Source organism: Meleagris gallopavo, chromosome 4, assembly GCF_905368555.1.
Source record: "Meleagris gallopavo chromosome 4, MGAL_WU_HG_1.1, whole genome shotgun sequence".
Taxonomy (NCBI): domain Eukaryota; kingdom Metazoa; phylum Chordata; class Aves; order Galliformes; family Phasianidae; genus Meleagris; species Meleagris gallopavo.
Genome location: NC_139407.1, coordinates 30,801,327 through 30,823,479, shown reverse-complemented (window position 1 = coordinate 30,823,479; position 22,153 = coordinate 30,801,327). Strand labels below are relative to the sequence as shown.

The following is a 22,153-nucleotide window of genomic DNA, read 5'->3' as shown; positions in this document are numbered from 1 at the left end:
CTTGTAATTTCTCGTATTTAGGTAAAATCTCTTGAAATCTTAACCCTTTTCCTAACTGAAGAGAAGAAGCTTAACATCTTTTGGCCCTTTGTTGTGGGATGTGAAAAGTACATCATTCAATTTTCCTTTTAGTATCTGAACCTGTGTGCCTCCTGCCAGCAGTCCACTATATGCTGTATAAAAATGTACTCTTTCCTGTTTTACACTGACCTGCAAGATTCATCAAGTACCTTAAAAAGTAAGATTTGATGAATCAGAGTCATGTCCTCAGTTGCCTACATTATTTTATAAACCTTGCTTAAATTCTCACTAGCCTTCTCTCCTAATGAAACACATTCTGAGTTTTTCCTGCTCCATTCTTTTCACCATTACCAATACTTTTCCAACTCATGTACCGACTTCTCAACCTGCAGAAATCTTAACCACATAGTGAGCACACAGAAATTATATGTGCAACAACAATCAATGACCTCTTTCAGTCATCCTCAGTTCCTTCCTTGATGATGTCCAGCGTTTTGCTGGTTTTTATTTGTGTATTGTTGCATACTGAGCTGATGATTTCAGAGAATTGTAAAGGACTAGGCATCTAAGGGTGAAGCTTACTTATAGCAAGGCACCTACAGCCCAGCAGTCCCCAGTGCCTGGGAACAGCCTGAAGAGAAAAGAGTGAGCATTTTATGCTGCTATCTTATGCTGCTATCTTCCCAGATCTAGGAGCTTGATATTGCATTCAGTAATGTTATGTAACCATAACAGAGAGTTACAGTATGACAATTGCCATTTTAGTTCCAGAAATCAGGTTGGAATGGCAAAAATGAAGAAAACTGTTCCTAAATAAAGCAAATGAAAATAGATTTTTTAAAATAAAATATTTATTAATATATTGTAAGAGATAATTACATTCTCACAAGCAAATTCTGTGTATGCATGCTGCAATTTTTTTTCCATTAGCTGAATAACGCATGAATTAGACTTATAGCCAAGTCCTTATGCAGAGTAATGGGTGTGTGAATGTTTCTTGAGTATTCATCATTAAGAATAGCAAATCCCGTAGAAATTACAAAAGTTGTCATCTCTCTCTATCTTGTATAGAAACTAGTGAATAAATATATCTATAAATACCATGGAAATCATAATAAATACCAAACCCACAGTCTTACAGATTCTGCAGGAGAGATTTCTGAAGTTTTAAATCACAGTCTGCAGTCGGCATGAGCTGACTGTGACTAGGAAACTGTTGTTGACACAACATACTAGAGCACTCCAGGGGAGCAGGAGGAATTGCCAGTTTGCTGCTGTAATAGCAAAACAGTAGGTCTCAGTACAAACAAGCTGTGCTGTAAGTGCATTGCACTCAACTGATTGTGTCTGACTGAAGTGGCTTCCAAGGGAGCTTCATTTCCCCTAGCAAGCCACTTTTCCTAATCAGTGTCTTCAGTTTCTATGGACAGTGAGTCCCACAGCACTGACCAACATGAAAGATTTCCTTAAATAGATGCAGTTAAATAAATAAATAAATAGATACAAGGATCTACAATTAACATGAGACACCAATGTGGAAGGTGGAAGATGGAATGCTGCATGATGTTTTCTCTGGATGTTTCTCCCAGTGGAAATCAGGAGCAGTTCTGAGTTTTTTTCCTGTCTGGAATTTTCTCACAGTGGTGCATCAGAATTGAGCTGAGCCCTGTTATGAGGTGAGGAAAAAGGTGGTTTAGAAGGTGGTTCAAAGGATAGTTGTTATGGCTTAGCATTGCATAAACAGTTAAAAGCAAATGATCTGTTTCCAACTCTATCTGCTGTCTGAAGGCACAGAGAGAATAATGTTTCAAAAGCAGTGCCAGTGTTTGCATATCCGGTGCTCAGCTAGGAAACTTTTGCACCATTCACTCGTATCAAAGAATTAATTAACTTGGAAATTATTTGGAATTATTTATATAGGATACTTAGAATAAGGGGAAGATAATTTATTAAAAGCCCCATTTTTCATGAGGTGTTCCTCTTCAAATGGAATTGCTGGTTATCAAAGGTTTAGTTGTGGCATAGTCATTGAACAAGGATGTTGCAGAAGAGCCCACACAAGAGCCCAGTTCCATAATTAAGCAACGTTTTCCCATTCTTTAACTCTGAGTAAGAGAAAATGGAAGCTTCAACTATGAAACCCCACAAGTTGGCTTTTTTGGGAGGTTTGCAACTTAACTGCCCGATCTGAGAGTGAATGGGACTTACTTGGCCATAAGTGCCTTTACGATCAGCTGTACCCAGGGAGCAGTGGGGTCCAAGCACACCTCTCTACTGTCCTTTAGAGTAGCTCTGCAAAACAAGGAAGAAAGAAAAGTCAGGAAACTAGTACATGGGTTTGTTTTATGCACAGAATATAGTATTGCATGCTTAGAGCTTGTGTGCCTATGCTCACAACACTCACACATTCCTCAAAATTTTCCTCACTAAATATAGGCATTTGTTTTGAACTTGCTTACAACAATAGGGATTCTCAAATCAAGCGTGAAACATCCAATGACAAAAGAAATTTTGATAGTACATGAATGGCAGCATTTTACTCCCACCTCTGTGCTACCCTAGACCAGACTACTTTCAGTGTTTCCCTACATCTGCCTGAGATAATTTACTTTTTCTCTCTGAGATGGGCCACAGATCTATTTTACCGGGAGTTTTGCCTGCCTAATAAATGCGGGATTTAAACTAAATTATTACCTCACGCATTAAAAACTGACTAGTCTTAGTAATCATGTTCTACCACCATAGAACAAATACTGGAAAGATCCAATAGCTTGGATTGGAAGGCATCTTTAAGATCATCAAGTTCTTGATGATCACTTCAGGCATATACAAGCTCAGAGAGACTGCGAAAAGCCCACAGCCACAGCATAACGTAGGTTGGGAAAAGAGAGGCCCTTGCAGATGATTTACTTACATGATTTCAACGTTCTTGCAGTGGGGGCCGCTCGGTGTCAGCTTCACATCTTGAATGGATTTAGGGTGGATGAACTTAGAATGAGTGCTAATGCACTGGCACCGCAGCTCGTTCCCCATCTTTACCAGGGTCCTACCTATGAGCACAAAAGAAAGATTGCACTTTGAGAGCTAGTTACCATTACTGTACCAGCCAGAGAGCATGGCTGCTCTGTTTTAACAACATGCTGAAGTCCTACATTTGTTCTAGGTGCCTAAATCCTCGCAGTATAAAAATCTGTTGCTTTTTTTTTTTTTTCCAGAGGAGCTGATGCCCAAGTACATTTAAAATTACATCAACATGTCTTTTTAAAGTAAAACCATGTATTTTGTGTTTACTTGCAAAAGATGTAATCAGTTGCGTCTTTTAGTATCTGGATTGACATACTGGCATGTATAAAGAAGAGAGAGCCCTGTAATTTTTCCCTAATTTGAGGCCTATCTTCGCTATGTTTCTATTGTTCTTCACTTGCAGCTGTAGATTGCTTGCCTGAAACAGTATGATCATTAAGTAACAAATAGGAAATACTGAGTGGGAAAATACTGCCCTTTGTGGGAAGGTAGAGCAACTTTCAAACACTTTTAAAGAAGACCTTGTCTCTAGCCAACTTATGCTTCAAATGAAATGCAGAACCAACGTTAATTTCATTAGCATCCTTAAAATATTTCCCACAAGATGTTAGTAACTCTTCAGTACAAGAGCTACAGTCGTAAATTTCTGTCTGAAGCAAAACTGTTGAAAACATTTCAAATGAAATGAACTTGCAGAAACTAGCAGAAAGCTGCCTCTCTGAGGACAAACATCTCAGCAAGTGCCAAGATAGTGCTGCAGTCCTGTGGGTACTGGGAGGGATTCACTTACCTTGTGACAGAGCTGCTGAAACCAGGAGGAGAGCCAGAACTGCTCCAAGCTTGCCGTTCATGGTTAGGAGTGTTTGGCTTGTCTTCTGAGCTGAGGTTTTGTGGAGCTGTGATCTCTCCTGTCAGAGGAGTGCTGATGTCTGAACAGGGAGACCCATTCTGCTTTTATACAGTTTTGTGCCCGTGTGCAGGGCTCTGCTAGCATTTAGATTGCGTTAGAGGAATTTCCCAGATGTAGTAAAAATGAGTCACATGACTGTTGTGAAATAGCCTAGCTGATGATGAATTATTCTGCTGCAAATAATATAACGTATTAATTTATTAAAGCATGTAAATAATACCCATGCAGTCTAGTTTCTTTTGTAGGCTTTTGTACTTTTGTAAAGTTTGCTTTTTCTGTAATGTACATACTTATTTCACAATATAACTTTATGATGGCTTCGGTTACATTTATGTTGTAATTCTATTATGTTATGTTTTGTTTCTTCATGGTAATAACTGGTTATGTGTTGCTGATTTTAATTTTTTTGGTATTTATTTCTGTTGAAGTGGCATTGTACAAATTCATCTCCAGTTTTTTTCTGTTCAGTAAAGGAACTAAGGGTGCAGTATTCAAAGCATCCTGGTGGATATTTAATTCTAAAGAATCTTGAAAACCATTCCTGCATTTTTCTTGTCACACATTAGAGTTTGAGGAAATTTTGTATGCAAATGCAACAGCGAGACTTGCTGAATACATCTGCTTTTGTTTGCTTTATAAATGCCAGTATTGTTAGTAACATGTTTCTCTTTCAGTTACGGTAACCCTAGGTCTTACACAGGGAAATAATAGTAAATGTTGTGGTACTATTGTAAACATGCTTTTTAAGGAACTTCATTGCACTGAATATTGAGTACTTGCTTGTTGTAGCTGGTAGAAATAATACTGTACAACAGAGACATTTTAAGGGGAAGCTTGGGGTCAAATGCTGATCTGCCATATAAATGAAGATTTATTATTTTGACCCATTTAGAGTGTGTGTATTAAGGTGAAGACATTCTGCTCTGATTCTGTAAAAATATTGTCCTTTTGACCACGATGACTTTTGCTGTTTGTCATTCATATCCTCAAAGTTTCATGTTTTGTGGTCTACGGACTTACAGAGGCACTTCTCTCTAGCTCCAAAGAGTTAAGAAAAACTCATCTTCAGCGTGTTTACTAGTTTATAATTTCTTATACTTCACTGTTTACTAGTGGCCATGAACTCATTTGATAAAAGGAAAATCCATCTGTTTCCCATCACTATCTTAGCTGACCCAGAAAAATTATAGCCAAATTTGACTATTCAGCCACTTACTGAGTCAACGAAAGATACCACTTCTTGCTGAAAATGGTGCTTCTCCTCAGCTGTATATCTTACAGAGCTTTCCTGAAAAATGCATTTTGTTTTCTGAAGGCATGAAAAAGGAAGGAATCATACCAGATACTGACTGTTTATTTTATTGTTTATGTCAAACATAACAGGCTTATTCTGAGCAAAGTTTGGCTGATTCTTTTCTTTAGGGATGTTTTTCTTTGTCTCCACATATATATGTATATACACACAGAGTAATTAAAACTTGATTTGGGGGTAACCAATTTCTTTGCAATTATTTGCAGCTTTATCTTAGTGTGCACTGAAATGCTATTCATCCAAGGTGAAAAAAATCCCCCTTGAATTTCCAATTACATTCAGTGACTTTTTGCCCTCCTTAGTGCTAGAGTAAACTATTTCCTGAGTGTGGCAGTAACAGAACCACAAAAAATCCCCAGGACAAAAATGGAGCCAAGAGCGTGCTCCACCTATATGATTAACCCTGCCCTGGGGCTAAGAGCAAGTATCAGTCTAAAAGAGCAGGATGTTTGTAATGAAATAAAAGCCCACTATGTTTTCTAAGAGCTAAAGCATCTCCTCTCACTACACTTTTTTTTTTTTTTTTTTTCCAATATGACACAGTTTCATCAAAACTACAGGAGGATATATAATAAAAATGTTGTGGCATAGAAAGTTTGAGATGTGAAATCAAGCCAAATTCCTGGCACACCTAACCTGTGTACCTGGGAGTGCTGCGCTTCACCCAAGTTCTCACTGTATTCCTTCAACACTTTGCCTAGTATTTTATTCCAGTCCCTGCCTCCAGGTGAGAACTCCAAATCCTTTATTTGATTTTGTCTGGGTGTGTTTTCCCAACAACCATCAGAGATGACTTATGCGAATGGAATTGCTTTATCTTTTCAAGAATAATATCACTGACTGAGCTGATACTGCTATGAGCAGTGACCTTCCATGCTTAACCATGTTAGAAACATGCCACTATAATGAAGAAACTAGAAGTTAGGCAATAAGCCAATTACTGAAAGACTACTGAAAAGGGAAGGAAATGCTTCCTTTGCTTGTGTTTAAGGCAGCGTATAGGATGTGTTCTCCGTGCTGCAGGATGTCAAAAACTATTTCTTTTTTTTACATGACTCAAAGCATTGTGTAATGAACACAAAAGTCAGAAGTCAATTTTTTAGGGTCTTGGCTGGCATCACTTGGAATCTTTGCATATAGCAAAGGACACGCAAACAGAAGGGATGTGGTTGGTCTGGTAGGGATTCCTGAGTACTCTAGTGACCAAGAAAGACCATCATGAGGGATGGGATAGACGTGGACTTCAGTACCATGCAGTTTCTGGTTGCCTCAGTTTGAGGTAGATGCTCTAATCACTGGGCTGATAAAGTTCTTCTCTCTGGTAAAATTAAGAATACATCTTTTTCAGATGTATTCTTTTCTTTTTCTTCTGAAGTTGCCTTCATTTCTCTGCAAAGGGCTTGCTGGCAGCAGCAATTTCACTTGACCTGTGGTGCCTTGACGGGACAAATAGTCACTTCTGCTCAAAAACTGGACACAGTATTGTGCAAACCCTTATGGAAGTTTGCTGTGAGGCAACCCGTTGGGAGCAGATATGTAGAGAGCAGACTGTCTCCTGAACATCTGTTTTTTACTTAGTGTATTGAGGAAGTCATAACAAGGAAAAGGAAAAATCTTAGGGCAACTTGTGGGGTTTTTTCACTTATGTGTCTAAATATAAATGGTTATGTACCCTTAGTCTGATCACCACTAGTGTTGGACTTTGATGAATCCCTATGGAATCATAAGATAACAGGATAGCTTTTTTAAATTGATTTACCTTTTAATTCATACATTTATAAATACAGTGGTATAAGAGAGTATTTATGTGTCTGTGTATATTTATAATAGTTACAGCTCTGCTTCAAAACAGTCAGTTCTTCCCTGTAGTTTTCATTTAAAAGATTGTTGTAGGCTATACAAAATATTTCATTTGATACAATTCAATATGAAGTCATTGGCAATGTTATGTATCTAGTAATAAATGATACAATAATATGCATGATAATATTAATGTAGAATATTGACAATTATTAACATACACATTTGATCTACCTAATATTAACACAGGAGATGCTAAATCCTACTAGAGAATGTGCAGGGACCAGCAACTAGAGTTTTATCTTCTGGATGAAGGCTGCATTTATTCCTTCAGTCACATTTTCCTATCATGACTGTGGCAAGAAGCATTTTCTTCCTGCCAAGCAGAATATGGAAGTAAGATAAGGAAGTGGTGGGAGGAAACATAAGAAGTTTGAAGAAGTTTGTCCTGGGAATTTCTGATTAAATTAGAAGCAATCAGTAGGCAATATACATCATATATTAATCTCTGGTTCTTAAAATGTCACACTGTTATTTTTCTTTCTGCCTAAGCTACAGCCAAAAAAGTTTGCAGATGTCAGCATGAATACTTCCAAATAGTGCAGGTTGATTCAGTCTGAGCCTCTCATCAGACAGCACACACAGAGGTGGCATGCTGTGCTTCGTCGTGTTTCAGCCATGCAGCTCTTCATCCTTCATCTTGCTATATCTGTCAGTCTTCTTATTTCTAATCGGAAACTAGAGCATAATGCATACCATTTTAAAAATAACTCAGGCAGTTTAGTAAGTTAGTATCACTAATTTAATCTACTTCTTTCTGAAAACCACTAGTTAGTTGTCATTAGGCTACCCTGAGGCTGACAGTGGCTGGCTTAGAACTTCTGATGAGACATAATGAAGCACCTCACAGAACACAGTTTTGTTGCCAGTTTTCTGGCAGTAGGAAAGAATCCACACCTACCCATTGTTTGCAGCTGTGCTGCAAGTGTACCCTGTCAAATATCATTCAGCTGAAGCGACTTCTGAACGTACTTCATCTTCTTTAGTCACTTTTTGACTAGTATTCCCCATTTCAGTGAATGGCATCTCTCAGACATTTAAATCTTGGTAACACTTCCAAAAATTTATTTTCTTGGCACACATAGAAAATGAAGCCATCTTTCGTCTTTGTACTATCCATTATTATAACTGTCAGAAACAGCTGTCATAAGGATCTCTGCCTCTTTCTCAAGGACAGATCTTTCTTGGAGAAATGGATATGGATTTACTTCTATCACATTCACCCACGGGTGTCTTGCTTTTTAAAGAAAACTCCTAACATTATATTTCTGTGGGTTGGGTTTCTTTTTCTGTTTTAGTTTGGTTCTGAAATGCTATTCACTGCTGAGCCCTGACCTGCCACTTCTATCATGCAGCTTCATACAATTCTGTAACCGTGTCCTAATGACCAGACTGGAATGTCTCATTTTTATAGGAGTTTTAGAATTTCTCCTCCTTTTTGAACTGCTTTTGCTATTTCCTGCACTGCCCTTCATCTGGTATTTTACTGCCTAGTCTGAATATCCTAAGGTCCTTCAGCAGTTCATCACAGTTGATCTTAGTCTTTCCTACTCTTCAATTAGTATAATCAGAATAACGTATCTCATAGCTAATTAGCTTCCCAGACCAATAATGGAAATAATGGAAATGCCAAATAGGACTCCTCACAAGCAGGTAGGAATTCCTGGGTCATTTCCCTGTTCCATAAAAAGATGGCGCTTTTTTTCTTTCCTTAATTTCTATGTATTCTCCTTTTATTTTTCTATATCCAAGTCTTCTTAATACCAGTGGCTCATCTCCAGTGTTTGATGAGGGCTGTGAAACCCTTTCAAAAAGACAATTTGACTAGTATTGTGGGATTTTCCAATCCACATAGGCTAGTTGTCACCTTACAAGAACTTGTAGTACATGGAAGACTTCCTGCACCAAAATTTCATCACTTGAACAAATAAGATTAATATTATTATGCCCACATGTTGTTTACTACTTTCTACTCTGATCATCTATTTATTGTTTATTCTCTTCTGTACACCACGTATATCTTACATCAAGGAAGTATTATCATTACTATTATTACATAACCTGCCAACCAAGAATAAAAGCACAAATAGGAGAAAGTTGTACAGAAAAGAAAAAATACATGGACACATTAAGAAAAAAGATCTTGTTCTTGTGCAAACATTTCTTAAAATTTAGGGTTGGGGATACATAAAACATGGCATACAAATATAAATATACTAACTTACTGGCAGAGGCATATTTCCCTCCCAGAAACTGGCACACTGACTTTAAAAAAACTTTTTAATTCTGAAAGATAATGAATTGAAGACTCACATCTCTTGCAAAAAAATCAACATTCACAGTTTTAACTAGCAATGTTGTTCTTGCAAAGCAGCGTAGCACTACCAGCACCTCCCTATGGCCAGCCCCAAATAAAATGGCTTTTGCTCCTCTCTCTGAGTTGAGAATTTCTATCAAGCTTTCTCCACTTAATTTAAATGCCTTGCACAAAAACTTGTGCCCAACAGAGTTACTTTGACAATGTTGCGGATAATATTTTGATAGTTATTATTGTGCTCTATATTTTGATAGTGTCTTACGCAGGAACTAGTTTCTGCTGTTCTGTGAAAGGATCTTGGCTATCATTTTCAGTTTGGCTGAAGGGATTTAGATACTTAGTTCTGTACCAAAAGTTTTTCTACTCATTGAGCAAAATAAGCTTAAAATGTCTGGTGGACTGTCAGATAAATCACTTCAGCTATTCTGAATATTTCATTTGTTCTATTTATGATAGGAGGATGTATTTAACAATGTCATAATAAAATTTGGTTCAGATAAGCACAGAGCAGATTTGTTTTTCTCTGTAACATTCTGCAGCTAAAATAATCATAGGTGTTTAAACCAGAAGATGAATAAATGTCTTGAGTGAAATATCTCTTGAGCACAAAGTATGTATTTTTTTGCTCAATGGGATATTGAGATATTCTTATTTTTGTAAGGAGAGAAGGGTGTTCTCAAGAAAAGAAACTGGACCAAAATGTGATCTGATAAAATGCAGCATCCATATGAAGTAATTTCAGTAGTTTTATAAAATTAAGAAAGGAATTGGTTTTGAAAAGGCCTCTGCTAAACGAGAGCCTTGATGCTGTGTGGAGAGGAAATTATCATTTGTCTTGGACATACATAGTTTCTACCTTTTTGTCATCAGGGAGCAGAACTACACTGGGGATATGTTAGCTGAGATCAGTAGCTAGTTCAGTAGTTAACAAGAACCTGGTTCAGTATGTCAACACGAGTTACTTTGCCTGCGGTGGAGACATGTCACATCACCCACTCTATTTATAACACAAGCTTGTAAACAGCTCCTTGAGAAATTACTGTATCTTGGCAACATAACATTTTCTTTATGTCCTGTGGTTATTTTCTATCCCTTTATGTAGTATTCATTTACAGAAATTGTGATCAGCCAGAGAAAAGGCATTTTTTGATAGAAAATTCTATGACCTCCAGGAGTTAAACAGTTATCCCCACAGCTTCCCAGAATGCAGTCATACTGAAGACTGATATGCACTGTCTGCCCAGAGCTTTGTGGAAAGAACACTGCACAGTCACTATCAGGGCAGAAGAGATCACACCTCTGCTATTGGAAGAGAACTTTTCAGAGTTATGGATGAAACTGTCATGGTTAGCTGCCCTTCAGATCTTACTTTAAGCCTTTAACCTGATTCCCTATAGCATTTTCATTTATAAATCTATCTTAGTAATAACTTTGTTTCATAAATTTTGAGGGGAATGTTACTATACACAATGAATGCTATGGTTCATTTGCAATACATGCATCCATAATGAAACAAAATAACATTGTCTTTCTACACAATCTTCTTTTAGGATGACTGTAGAAGTCAAACTTCTTTGATGAACAAGTTGCTATTTCCATAGGATGTGAAGGAAGGTTCTATTCTTGAACTTATTAACATCATTTCTAAGGCCTTCAGTCACATGGAAATGTTGCCAATGATTTGACATTTTAAAAACCTGCAATAGCCCTAGGGAAGAAAACTGTATTTTGAATGATAACTAATGCCAGGGAGCAGTGCTGGACAACTTATCCTTGAAGGATAAGGAGACAAAAGGGACTCCACAGCCAGCAGGGCAGGCTGTCACCAGCCAGGGTTAAACTAGGGAGTGAGCACCCCAGCAGGTGTCTCAGTGATGATGCAGGTCCAAGTCCAAGCCAGAAATGAGGCCTTGAGTCACTGGCTGGATGAGCAGGGTCCGCAATCAGGAACAGGCATGACGGGCTAAGTTGGAGAGCAACACTTCTAGAACACAGAGAGAGAATGAAAGTCCCATGCCAAGCCTAAATGAGGTTCCTAAGCCTATGGGCAGGTGAATGGGTGGAGGACCTAGGTGATTGCATTAGGGCTTAAACTGCCCTCTGGACACTGACAACTCCCAGCTTAACGATTTAACTTCATCTACAAACACTGGGAGAGTACTGAACTATAAGTCCATTTTAATACAGTCTTTTCTCTAATTCTTACCATGATAGTGCACTAACAAGATTTCTGCAGGTCATCTGCGTTTGAAGAAGACCTTAGCATTCAGATATTTAGCAGAAGCCAAGTAAAGAATTTCAGTATACTCAAGCTGCAGCAATAAAAAGAGAAAAAATGCAAGTGAAACTTAGTAGGATGGAAGTTGGCTGAACAGCAGCATGGTGCATGCACTAGGTTTTATCATCCAGTACAGATACCGTTCTGTGACCCTAACAGCATTCTGATTTGAAATAGACTGTGCATGTTTCATGTTTTGTTTTTTTGTTTGTTTGTTTGTTTATTTAATATATATACTGATAGGCAAAAGGATACAGTTAAAGGAAATTGGCTGAATTTTTAAATGTCTCAACATAAAAATATTTTGCTAGGAGACTTAGTCCTTTCATGGCTTTGGAGTTAATATTGGCAAAGCAGAAACAACACAGAAGTACAGCCCAGGTTTGACAAAGGTAATCATCAAGTCAGAAGAGCTGTGGTGCTTCTTTTGGTTTGTGGTAGGGATCTGAGAACTGGAACCATGTTTCCAGTGATAATTGTTATTTATTCCTAAGAAAGGCCTTTTGTAATTGCATGCTGAACAGAAATACATTTCTGTAATATCATCTCTAGCCAGTTTCTGAATCACTTTTCACCTATGGAGAAAGAAAGGATATGGTTCAGTCTATGCAAATGCTCTGCTTGAGGTCCTAAGTGTAAGCTACTGCTGAAATTTTGGACAGAAGTGTTAAGAGAAGAGATTCCTTGACCATGATTCAGCTGACAGTAACTTGACTGGAATTTTACTTGCAACAAAGGCTGCGCACGTACTACTTTACCAATGTTTCCAGTAAAACTGGTCCTAAACCCTTAAGATACACACATGCTTTCATGGCTGTGTATTTGAAGTCTTTCTTCCTCACCTCTTCTTGCTTGCCTCACACTAAGTAATTGAAGGAGGCCAGCTTGTAATAATCATCCAGAAACCAGAAGTGTTACTGTTTTAAGACAAATTTGCACAAAGCCTCACCCCAACAGAGTTCTGTCCTTTGTATGTCTTGAAGATGAAGTCTAGAAGTCTGCAATGCACTGGGACAGGGGCAGAGATCTGAATGGAGGCAAAGTATGGTGGAGACAGTTGTCATATTGTGCAAGAACTTGCTCAAACTGTAATAGAAACTCCCTTTTTATCTTCTTGCTCTGTGAGCAAACATACATTGTTTGTGCAGAATATGAAGTGGCTCCTTTTAGGAAAAGGTCAAAGAAGAATAGATATCTAAACAGTTGCTCAACTTTCCCATTTTCTCTAGTGTTTGCTTCTGGTATTCTAGCTTTTTCATTATAAATCACTGTGTCACAGGGATTCAGTGTAAATCACTGTGTCACAGTGTCATGTAGCCTTACAATCAGAGCTCATTCCTTATGATTTCTCCTGGTATAATCCTCCCTTTTCCCTGAAATTTCAGAGGGTGGTCACTGGCTCCATTGCAGTTTATCAGATATGCCTGATTACGGTAAGTAATCAAATGAGAAACCTCGTTCTGTGCCAGATCCACAGCTGGCATGCTGTTACTGGGATTTCTGTGACTCATCATTGTTTGTTCGTTTCTTTCTGCCCATGGGTTTTATCACTCAGTTCTCTGAAAAAACTAAGTCTAGCAAGAAAAGAAGAAGGAAGTTGACCACTTTTGTATTTTTTTCCTACTGAAAATTATCTGCACATACTGCAGGCAAGAATTCCCTGATGTACTTATCAGTCCCCACAGCTCAGCCTCCACTTGACCTTGTGAGACACTTTTATGTGATACTGAAGGAAAATAAATATATCCTCTTAGGTCAATAAGGAAATTAATAACGCATAATACTGAAATAAAAACATTTAAATAAGCATTTATTAAGATGTTTTCCACAAATAAATAAGTAATGAAAGATGAACACTTCAATGTTTTCCATAAATAAATAAATAATGAAAGCATAAAAACTTCAATGTTTTCCATAAATAAATAAATAATGAAAGCATAAAAACTTCAGTGTTTTCCATAAATAAATAATGAAAGCATGAAGACCATCTACATTCTTATGACAAAGTATAAACTAATTAATATTAGATGCAATAAATATTTAATAGAATTCAAATGAATAAATAAATTGCCATTTTTGTAGGCAAAAGATAGCATTAAAACATATGTTTATAGCTTCACAGCTATAATTCACAGTAAATAATATGTTGAAAATGATGGCTCCAAAACTGATGCCTCAGACTTATAGGTTACTGACTCTGAAAGCCCCCTTTTTCTGGTTCTCACGTGAGAAGCAGTAACCTAGGTACAGTTGATGCTACCTGTCAGCATGTTCCTGGAGAAAAGGAGTTATTGGGCAGTTTCTAAACCATCAGCAAAAAGGGAAGACATTATTTAAAGAAAGACCTTCATAGAGTGCACCACATTGATCCTGCTGTGGCTAGAATCATCTCCATCTCCTTTTACAAGCCTTTTTTTTTTTTTTTTTTGGCCTACTTTTTCTAATTTCAGTGGTTTTTCTCCTGTATGACACTTCTTTAAAAGACTTAAACAACAGTTGTCAATTAACTACAAAAAGAGGGAAGATATATCCTCTAGACGATGATGAAAGTATGAATGTAGGAGGCAGGAGGAAATTAGCTGCCAGAAGCTGAATGGCGGTGTCTCCCACTTTTATCTTCCTGGAGGAGGTAGGACATTTTTTTCTTTGCTTTAGGATGCAGTCTTATTCTTGCTATCTGCCCTATAAAAAAATAAAAAATATTAAAACTAATGGAACAAGTATCACGTGCTGGAATTGCATGAAATCGGCCTCAAAGGATTAGTGCTTTGTCCAAGTCCTTTAAAAGCCATTACATAAAAATAAAAAGAGACATTAGTATGCAGTCAGCTTTTCAAGAGTATTTAGTAACTCAGCAGACCTCAGTAGCTTCATCCTTCACTTAACACCCCTTGGGCTTGATTTTCACTCACTCACCTAAATGCTATTCTTTTTGAAAAAGTTATCGTGCTTTTAACCATTGCAAGCAAGAAAAAAACAGTCACTTAATGCCTGAATTTCCAAAGGACTGAGCACTTGAGCTTAAGTTTTCAATATACTTGTGCCTTATGAAAGTTGTAGCTAGCATTCACACGGGATGTGTGGCGCACTAAGGGACTGAACCTAATGATATAATTAAAGTAGAAAGCAAACACAGTATTTGCTCCAGTCAGTAAAGTTCCTGATAGCAACTTCCTTATGAGACAGTATTTTGAACAACTTGTGCAGTGGCTGTTTGCTAGCTTATTCAAAATACTGCTCTTCAATAATTTGTGCCCACAGAGAAGAAAATACTCACTTGTCCAGAATTGCCTTGATGATCAGCTTCACCCAGGGAGCAGTGGGATCCAGGCACACTTCTCTGCCATCTTTCAGAGTAGCTCTACATCAGGGAAAAAAAGGAAGGCAAAAGGTCTATTTAGTGAAGTTCTCTTCCTTAGGCAATTTCCCTTTTTTTCTTGCAACATTAGGGCTCTCTAGATATACACTGAGATGTTCTCCCTTAATTTAAGTTGCTATCAGTTGAGGCTGTAGCCTAATATATACTTTCTTTTTTTTTTTTCCATACATTCCTATATCTTTGTGGATGGATTAAATTTTCTACAGGATTCACTGTTTTCAAAATTGCTTCTTTTTCAGATAGCTTTGTTTACATTTGTGATGGTGTTTAATTGAGGAGCTGAATGTTTCTGTCTTGATTCAGAAACTCTACTGGCTAGTCCATAAAAATGTTGCCACAGTAAGATTTCTGTGACTTCTATGCTAATAGTCATTTTTCCATTGACTTCAGTAGAAGTGGGATCATAAAATGCATGTCTTGATAAAATGCAGCTCAGTGGCTCTAATTCTCTTTCTTTATGTCAGAGGAATTCAGAGTTTTAGACTTATTTGCTTGTTTGATGAGTGCAGGTTTATGCTGAAAAATTCCATGGAGTATTTAAGTACAGATTTACAGAAATTATGCAACATATGACATGTATGATGTCATTTGTAGGGGCATCACGCACTGCATTCTGATTAACCTGGCCTGCTGTCTTGTTGCAACTTTTAGAGAATGCTTACATCATCCCTAATGCAAAATCTGTTACCCTTTTGTTAAGTAGCAGGGAGGATTTTGCAACAGCACTTACATGACTTCCACATCCTTGCAGTGAGGTCCGCTAGGGGTGAGGTTCACATTTTGAATGAACTTGGGATGGATGAACTTGGAATGAGTCTCTATGCACTGGCATCGGAGTTCAATCGCTGAACGTGCCTGAGCCATACCTGTAAAACAAGGAGAAAAAAAACACAGGTAGTATATGGACTGTTTTGCTATTTGCCCGGGAAACACATGTTGTTTTTTCTCAGAGTATTAGAAATAATTTTTCTTTTTAGGAGTCAGATGACTTGAAAAATGTGCCTTCACCCATTCTCTTGGGCTGCCCAATTGCTGTCACTATACAAAAACTCTTTGTATAGCAGCCAGTGCTATAAGGAAACGCAAAATGATAATGACTGAGCACCAGCAGTTTTATCACTCTGCTTTTATTTGGCTAATCTTTGTACCTGGGTACATCAGATGGATTTACATGGATTTACCCTTTCCACCAGGGAGTAAAATCTAGCCCCACACAGAGTTATTTGCTGCACTTTAAGACAGAAATATATCTTCCCCCATCAGCATTCACATTGGCAATTAGTTATAAGGGTTTTAGGAAGGATTTCTTTACCTTTTGCTCCAGCCATTGAGATCAGGAGAAGAGCCATGACAGCAGCCACAGCCTTGCCCATCATCTTTCAAGAGTGTTTCTTCTGTGTGTCACCTGGGTTTGGTTCTGTGGTGAGGGGTTTGCTCCCGCAGCCTCGAGGGTGGTCAGTGGCTGTGCTCGGTATCTGCCTTGATTATATACTGTCCTGAACACCCTGCATCATGTGTGGGTCACACTACTGGAAACTCCTGAACCTGTAGTGTGCTATTGGAGAATGAGTCACGGTGGTATGGGCAAACCCCTTTCCCTCAACTACCACGAACTTGCTTTTCATAAGCAGGAAGAACTTTGTTAATTGAAGAGTGATAAGAACATAGAACATGTACAAAATAGCCCTTTATTTAGCTCTGTGTATTCTGTATTTTCCTGTATAGCATTCTTATGACTATTCTTTTCCATACTTTTAAATTTTTGCAATTATTCTGCTACTCTTTGAAACTTTCCCTTTGCAACTTTTTTGCATATGATCTATGTGTGTCCTTGAACTTTGGGGTGTTGTTTTTTTTTTTTGTTTTGTTTCTGTGCATTGAGTGGTTCTTGTTTGTTTGTTTTACATTATTGCTGGGAGAACTGTTAGAACTAGAAACTACAGTTTGTAGAAAATACAGATACTAGAATTGGATTTTAATAAGCTCTCCTACTCCTTACATACAATGACATTTAAAAAATGTTTATTTTCTGAGATGATTTATGTTACTTTTTAGTATAATGAAGACTAGCATCACTGAAATAAGCAACAAAATACAGATTGTCTTTGGAGTACTACTGAGCATTTTGAATTTTGAATTTGGGTAGAGGAGAATTCCAGAAGGTTCTGTAGGATTCTCACTCTGACATTATTGAAACATTTTTGCAAATTAAAATTTGGCCTTGTAAAAAAGAGTGTTCTTGTAGTAAAATTAAAAGAAAGATGAAAATGTGGAGGAGAATTATTCAGATAAAGGCAGATATGTACAAACATTTGTATTGATGACAGAAAATAATACTATAACATACACATAAGATTGTGGGGTTTTAATACATAATGGAACTCTGTTATTGTTTTTCTGCCTGGTAGTGGAGACAGTTAAAGGAATAAAACATAGGATGAAATAGGAATGAATATATGTTTACTGTTCTCCAACTCATCGTGAAGAACACGGAGATTTAAGTATGCAAACTTGAATTCTGCTTAATATTTTTGTATGTACTGGTGTCTGTATTTATACAAAAATATACAGATAGTGGATGTGTTCTGACTAGTAGCCAAATAAGATGTGTAGCCATCGAATTAAGCATCTTTTCTTTGTAAACTTTCATCTTATAGTGAACATAGCTGGATTAGGTAACGTAAGCACCTAAGCACTTAATAACAGCCCTTTTACAAACCAGAGGTCCGCCTATTGACTATCCTCTCTTCAACCTCAACCATGGCCACAGGCATATGTCTGGGAATGTGAAAGAAAAGATCTAGTGTACTTAACACTTATCCCTATTACACTCCCATGCTATGCTGGTTTGATGCCCTCTGAATCTTTTGTTAGAAAACAGGAGTTAGCAATTTATCTTTATCACTAATTTCAAACTCTCTAATTCAGTAGTCCTCTATCTTATCTCCTGCAGATGATCTCTTGTTACAAAATGGTGTTCTGTTGTCTGTTGCAGCATAGTTTGGGTTATTCTTTCCTATATCTGTTTTTTTTTTTTTGCTCCTTGACACACTATTTCTGTGAATAGCCATCAGTCTACAGAACTGTAAACTAAGATATCAGTGGAAACATCTTCTGGCCTACAGATAGAAAGCTGAAGTATGAACGGCGTAGCCTGCAGGGTGCAGACCTCTTCTAAATAAACCCAATGAACTGTTCTTTGTTTATCATTTCATCAAAGTTTTTAATTAACTTAGAGATAAACACCAGATAGTAAGAAAGCAGAAATAACGTTTCCGTAAAGCAAAACAAGCAGTAAGTTTTACACAAAGGGCACAAGGTATATCATTTTCATTGCATATGCAGTATAGAAGCATTAAGTTTATCTTGAAGTTAATGAAAAACTTAAATGTCTTACATCTTCCCTATATAATACTGTGATTATAGAGTAACAACTCTTGAAATGCAGCAATGAGAGCAACCAAGAGGAGGATTCTGGAGCCTGTGTTTTGAATAATAATTTAAAAATCAAAGACAGAAAAGCAAGAGGTAGTGAGTAAAGACTTGGCTTCAGAAAATCCTCAATCAAGAAATGGAAAACTTCTTTTGTAGTTACAAGGAGAAGTCAGAAAAGATGAACTATAAATGAAAAGATCACATGTTTTATTGTAAACTCGTGATTAGGGTAAAAAAAAGAGGAGTTGTTTCTTCAGTTCATTTCTAAGCTTCTACTTTTGGAGCTGTGAGGCAGCTGAAGACATAATCTAAAAGCTACTGAATTTTCAATGCGTAATGTCTCTGATGGAAAAGAGTAATTCCCAAGCCTTACATGTGAGTATTATAAACAAAGTTTGCAGTCTCTGGCTGAATAAATGATTTTTTTGTCATAGGTTTTATCACTTGTTGGTGATAGTTTCTGAGAAGTGTCAGCCCACTGTATGACATGTACAAATGCAGTCTAGAGACTAATATCCTGCAGCTGACTTCTAACAATGATGTGTGGTAGTGAAGCCCCTGCCCAAATGATGTGACAAACTGGCATGTTAGATTATTTTGAATCATTCCGCAGGTACTGCTTAAGGTTTAAATTTAGCATATTTCATTAGTGAAGGCTTCCTTATCTGTTTTGCTATGTCATAGCAAAAGGCAGGAAGTGCAGGAAGAGTGAAAAAAATGAGTTCCTCAGATTATTTCCTAGATTCTTCTCCCCAGCTTTCCTCAACCGCTGAGTGACATGGAACTTCACATTTCCTTATATAACTGTAATCAGTGGGGGATTTCTTTCTTCTGATGTTCCTCCAACACTGCTTTGACCTCATTCCCCTCAACAGTTCCTTACCACTGTCTTTAGAAATCCTACCTATATGCCTGAAATTTTAGATCCAGACATCTAAAGGTCAATTGGAAGTAGCTGAATAGCTGAGTCAGTGAACATGCTAACTCCTTCCTTGAGAGAATAGTCAGTTCAGCAGGAAAGGCTAGTGCTGCTTCAGCTGTACATTTCCTTCAGGCAAATTATTCCTCTTATTTTCTCACACTTCTGTAACCCCATATGTAAAATCTATGCATATGTGTGACCTGCAAAGGGAAAATGTGTCAGCTTCTTTGCATCTTTGTCTGTCAGTCCACATTTTTTTTTTCTTTTGACTGTGAAACACTCTCTGCTGTAAAACTTCCTTAGGCAATTTGACTGATTTGTGAGGGCCAAATAGAGAATTTCCATTTAGCTACATATACTAGAGGTATGTGTCTTGTTCCCCTATTTCGTAATAGATAGTGACAAATATATATATATATATATACATATATATATATACCCAAAAAAGATGTTAAGTTTGCCAGCTGTCACAAGAATTATTTTTATATGAAAGGTATAAAATAGAATAAGTGGATGTAAATAGAAATGTACCCATAAGTTATGTGTTCAGTACCCATCTTTCTAATGAGCTTCAGCAGTATCTGAATCAGCGCCCTGCAAAAATATTTGTTCATCTTTGATTAGTTAATGTGGAATTCTACAAGCCTAACTCATTTGACTGAGTCGTCCTTCTCAGGAAAGGCTAGCTGAAATTCTGTTGGATGGCTGCACACCTCTTCCTGCAGCTGCTTATGCTCAATATTTAATACCATTAACAGAACAGAAATTGCATTCATTTGTTTCTGGGAGGGCTACACATGGAGAAAAGTGTGTTTCCTAAAACAATCTTCTACTGGGCAGGTGTTACAAAGGTCACTGTGTGAGTGATTTAACAAATAAGTATAATTTGGGCATGAAGTTGCACAAAGCCTTATGAGAAGGATGAGAGGCAAAGCTCTGCTGTCCCAAAGTGCTACTTCCTCACTGCACAGGAGGTGATGATCCCTATTCCTGTATTTTCCGTGCAGTCCCGTGATGCTTGCTGCAGAAAAGTACAATTGCAACACCTATGTTGGTGAATAGTTTTTTCCTCCTCCACTGATGATGAAAGCTCTGTTTTGGAGGCAGCGGAAAGCTTTCAAGTTCCGTCTTGACAGGGCTTGGTACGTGGATCTCCCTACAGTACAAATGAGTGCTCCAACAGTAGACAACTATGTAAGACATCTGAAACTACCACTATAGCTTCTTGCTCTGCAATTAAATATCATCTCTCTTTCTCCCCCTTCTACATTTTCTGTTGTGCTTTCTTGTTTTCTCTTTGTTCATCTTGCTAGCTGTCCTGGATCCCAGTCCTACGTATTTATTACTCCACCATTCTAAAATCCACTGGTGCCAATGTTGAGCATTGATTCAGCAAAGTTCCTGAACCTCAGTCAGAACCTTTATTGTTGACTCAGAACTTTGTTCATAGTTTTCAAAAGTCCAAAGAAATCCAAAATTGCAGTCCTTTCTGTGCCCTATGGCCTATTCCCAATAAAATCAAAAGCCATAATCAGGTCAGTTTTGATGGAAAATATGTCTTTGTATATTCCTGGGGTTTCCCCATGTCTGTAGTAACTGCATAGGAAATGAAGTCACCTCAATAAAGGGAAGCAGAATTGAAACAAAATAAAACAAAACCCACAAAAAATGAACAACAAAACAAAAACTAACAGGCAGAAAGCTGCTTAATGAATGATCAGAATATTCACACTATTCAATTTACAGCTACTTTTTAGAAACAAAATTGCACTAGTTACATTACTTAAAAAAATAAACTTCAGTGGTAGTATTACTCACAGGCTTTCCAGAATGTCAGCCAGTATCACCATATGTTGTATTTTCTATTAGGAATTATTTTTCACAAATATGCTGAATTAAATGAACACTAATAACAATACATGAGTCAAAGAATTTTTCAAAAAAAATATTTTATTTAGTATGGCAAATCTATGACTTCTAGACAGAAGAAGTTCTTGAGAACAAAGATAGAGACTGTAAAATATGTATGAGTGCCATTTGCTTCTATTCTCAGGCACATTCACTTACTTCTTGGACTCCCTTTTGAAAGTTTCAGTTCTCGCAGCTGTGACAAAACTAGAATTTTTTTTTTCTAGATAGCCCTGATCTACTTAAGTGAGAAGGATGAAATAATGATAGCTTTTATGAACTTCGTATGTTTTCAAGTCTATTGCTATTTAGACTTGCAAGCAAGGCAGAATTATTAACCTGGTGCCACACATGTATTTGTATTGCTGTTCTAATTGTTTGTCTACTGGTATAAATTAGGAATAAGTGAATATCACTGAAGTCATACTTCTGCATTGGATCTAATTACAAAGAGAACAAGGTCCTGAACTCAGATGCAGAAAGATGATGTGAGACAAGACAGCTACTAGAAGACAAAAAAAGGTGTGTTGGCCTCAAATTCTAGTGTGTGAATCATTCTGGCATTGTTTATTTCCAAAGTTTCAGCTATATGGAGGAAAAATTAGTATGAGCTAGAGAGAGAAAGAGTTTACACATATTCTTCTTGTTTGCACCCGAGAGAACAAAAAGTGAAGACAGAGAAGTATGAAGAAGAAGGGAATCACAGCCTGCTTTTAACTCATGAGGTCCCATCCGCATGGTGTGGAAGCTGGTTCCTTGTGGGTCTGATCTTCATTAAAAGATTCTT

The 22,153-nt window shown here is 37.4% G+C and overlaps 3 protein-coding genes across 3 annotated transcripts in view; 1 reads left to right on the top strand and 2 right to left on the bottom strand.

The window, feature by feature from the left end:
• Positions 1-22,153, top strand: part of RASSF6 (Ras association domain family member 6) — a 106,808-nt gene that overhangs the window by 13,867 nt on the left and 70,788 nt on the right. The gene's annotated exons all lie outside the window — the stretch shown is intronic.
• IL8 (interleukin 8) lies at positions 1,657-3,896 on the bottom strand. Its single transcript, NM_001303219.1, has 4 exons — positions 3,836-3,896; positions 2,936-3,071; positions 2,230-2,313; positions 1,657-1,687 (listed from the first exon to the last, which is right to left on the bottom strand). The coding sequence occupies exons 1-4, from the start codon at positions 3,894-3,896 to the stop codon at positions 1,657-1,659; spliced, it is 312 nt and encodes a 103-aa protein (NP_001290148.1).
• Positions 13,543-16,616, bottom strand: LOC100546187 (interleukin-8-like). Its single transcript, XM_003205673.5, has 4 exons — positions 16,414-16,616; positions 15,832-15,967; positions 15,000-15,083; positions 13,543-14,404 (listed from the first exon to the last, which is right to left on the bottom strand). The coding sequence occupies exons 1-4, from the start codon at positions 16,475-16,477 to the stop codon at positions 14,374-14,376; spliced, it is 315 nt and encodes a 104-aa protein (XP_003205721.1). The 5' UTR covers positions 16,478-16,616; the 3' UTR covers positions 13,543-14,373.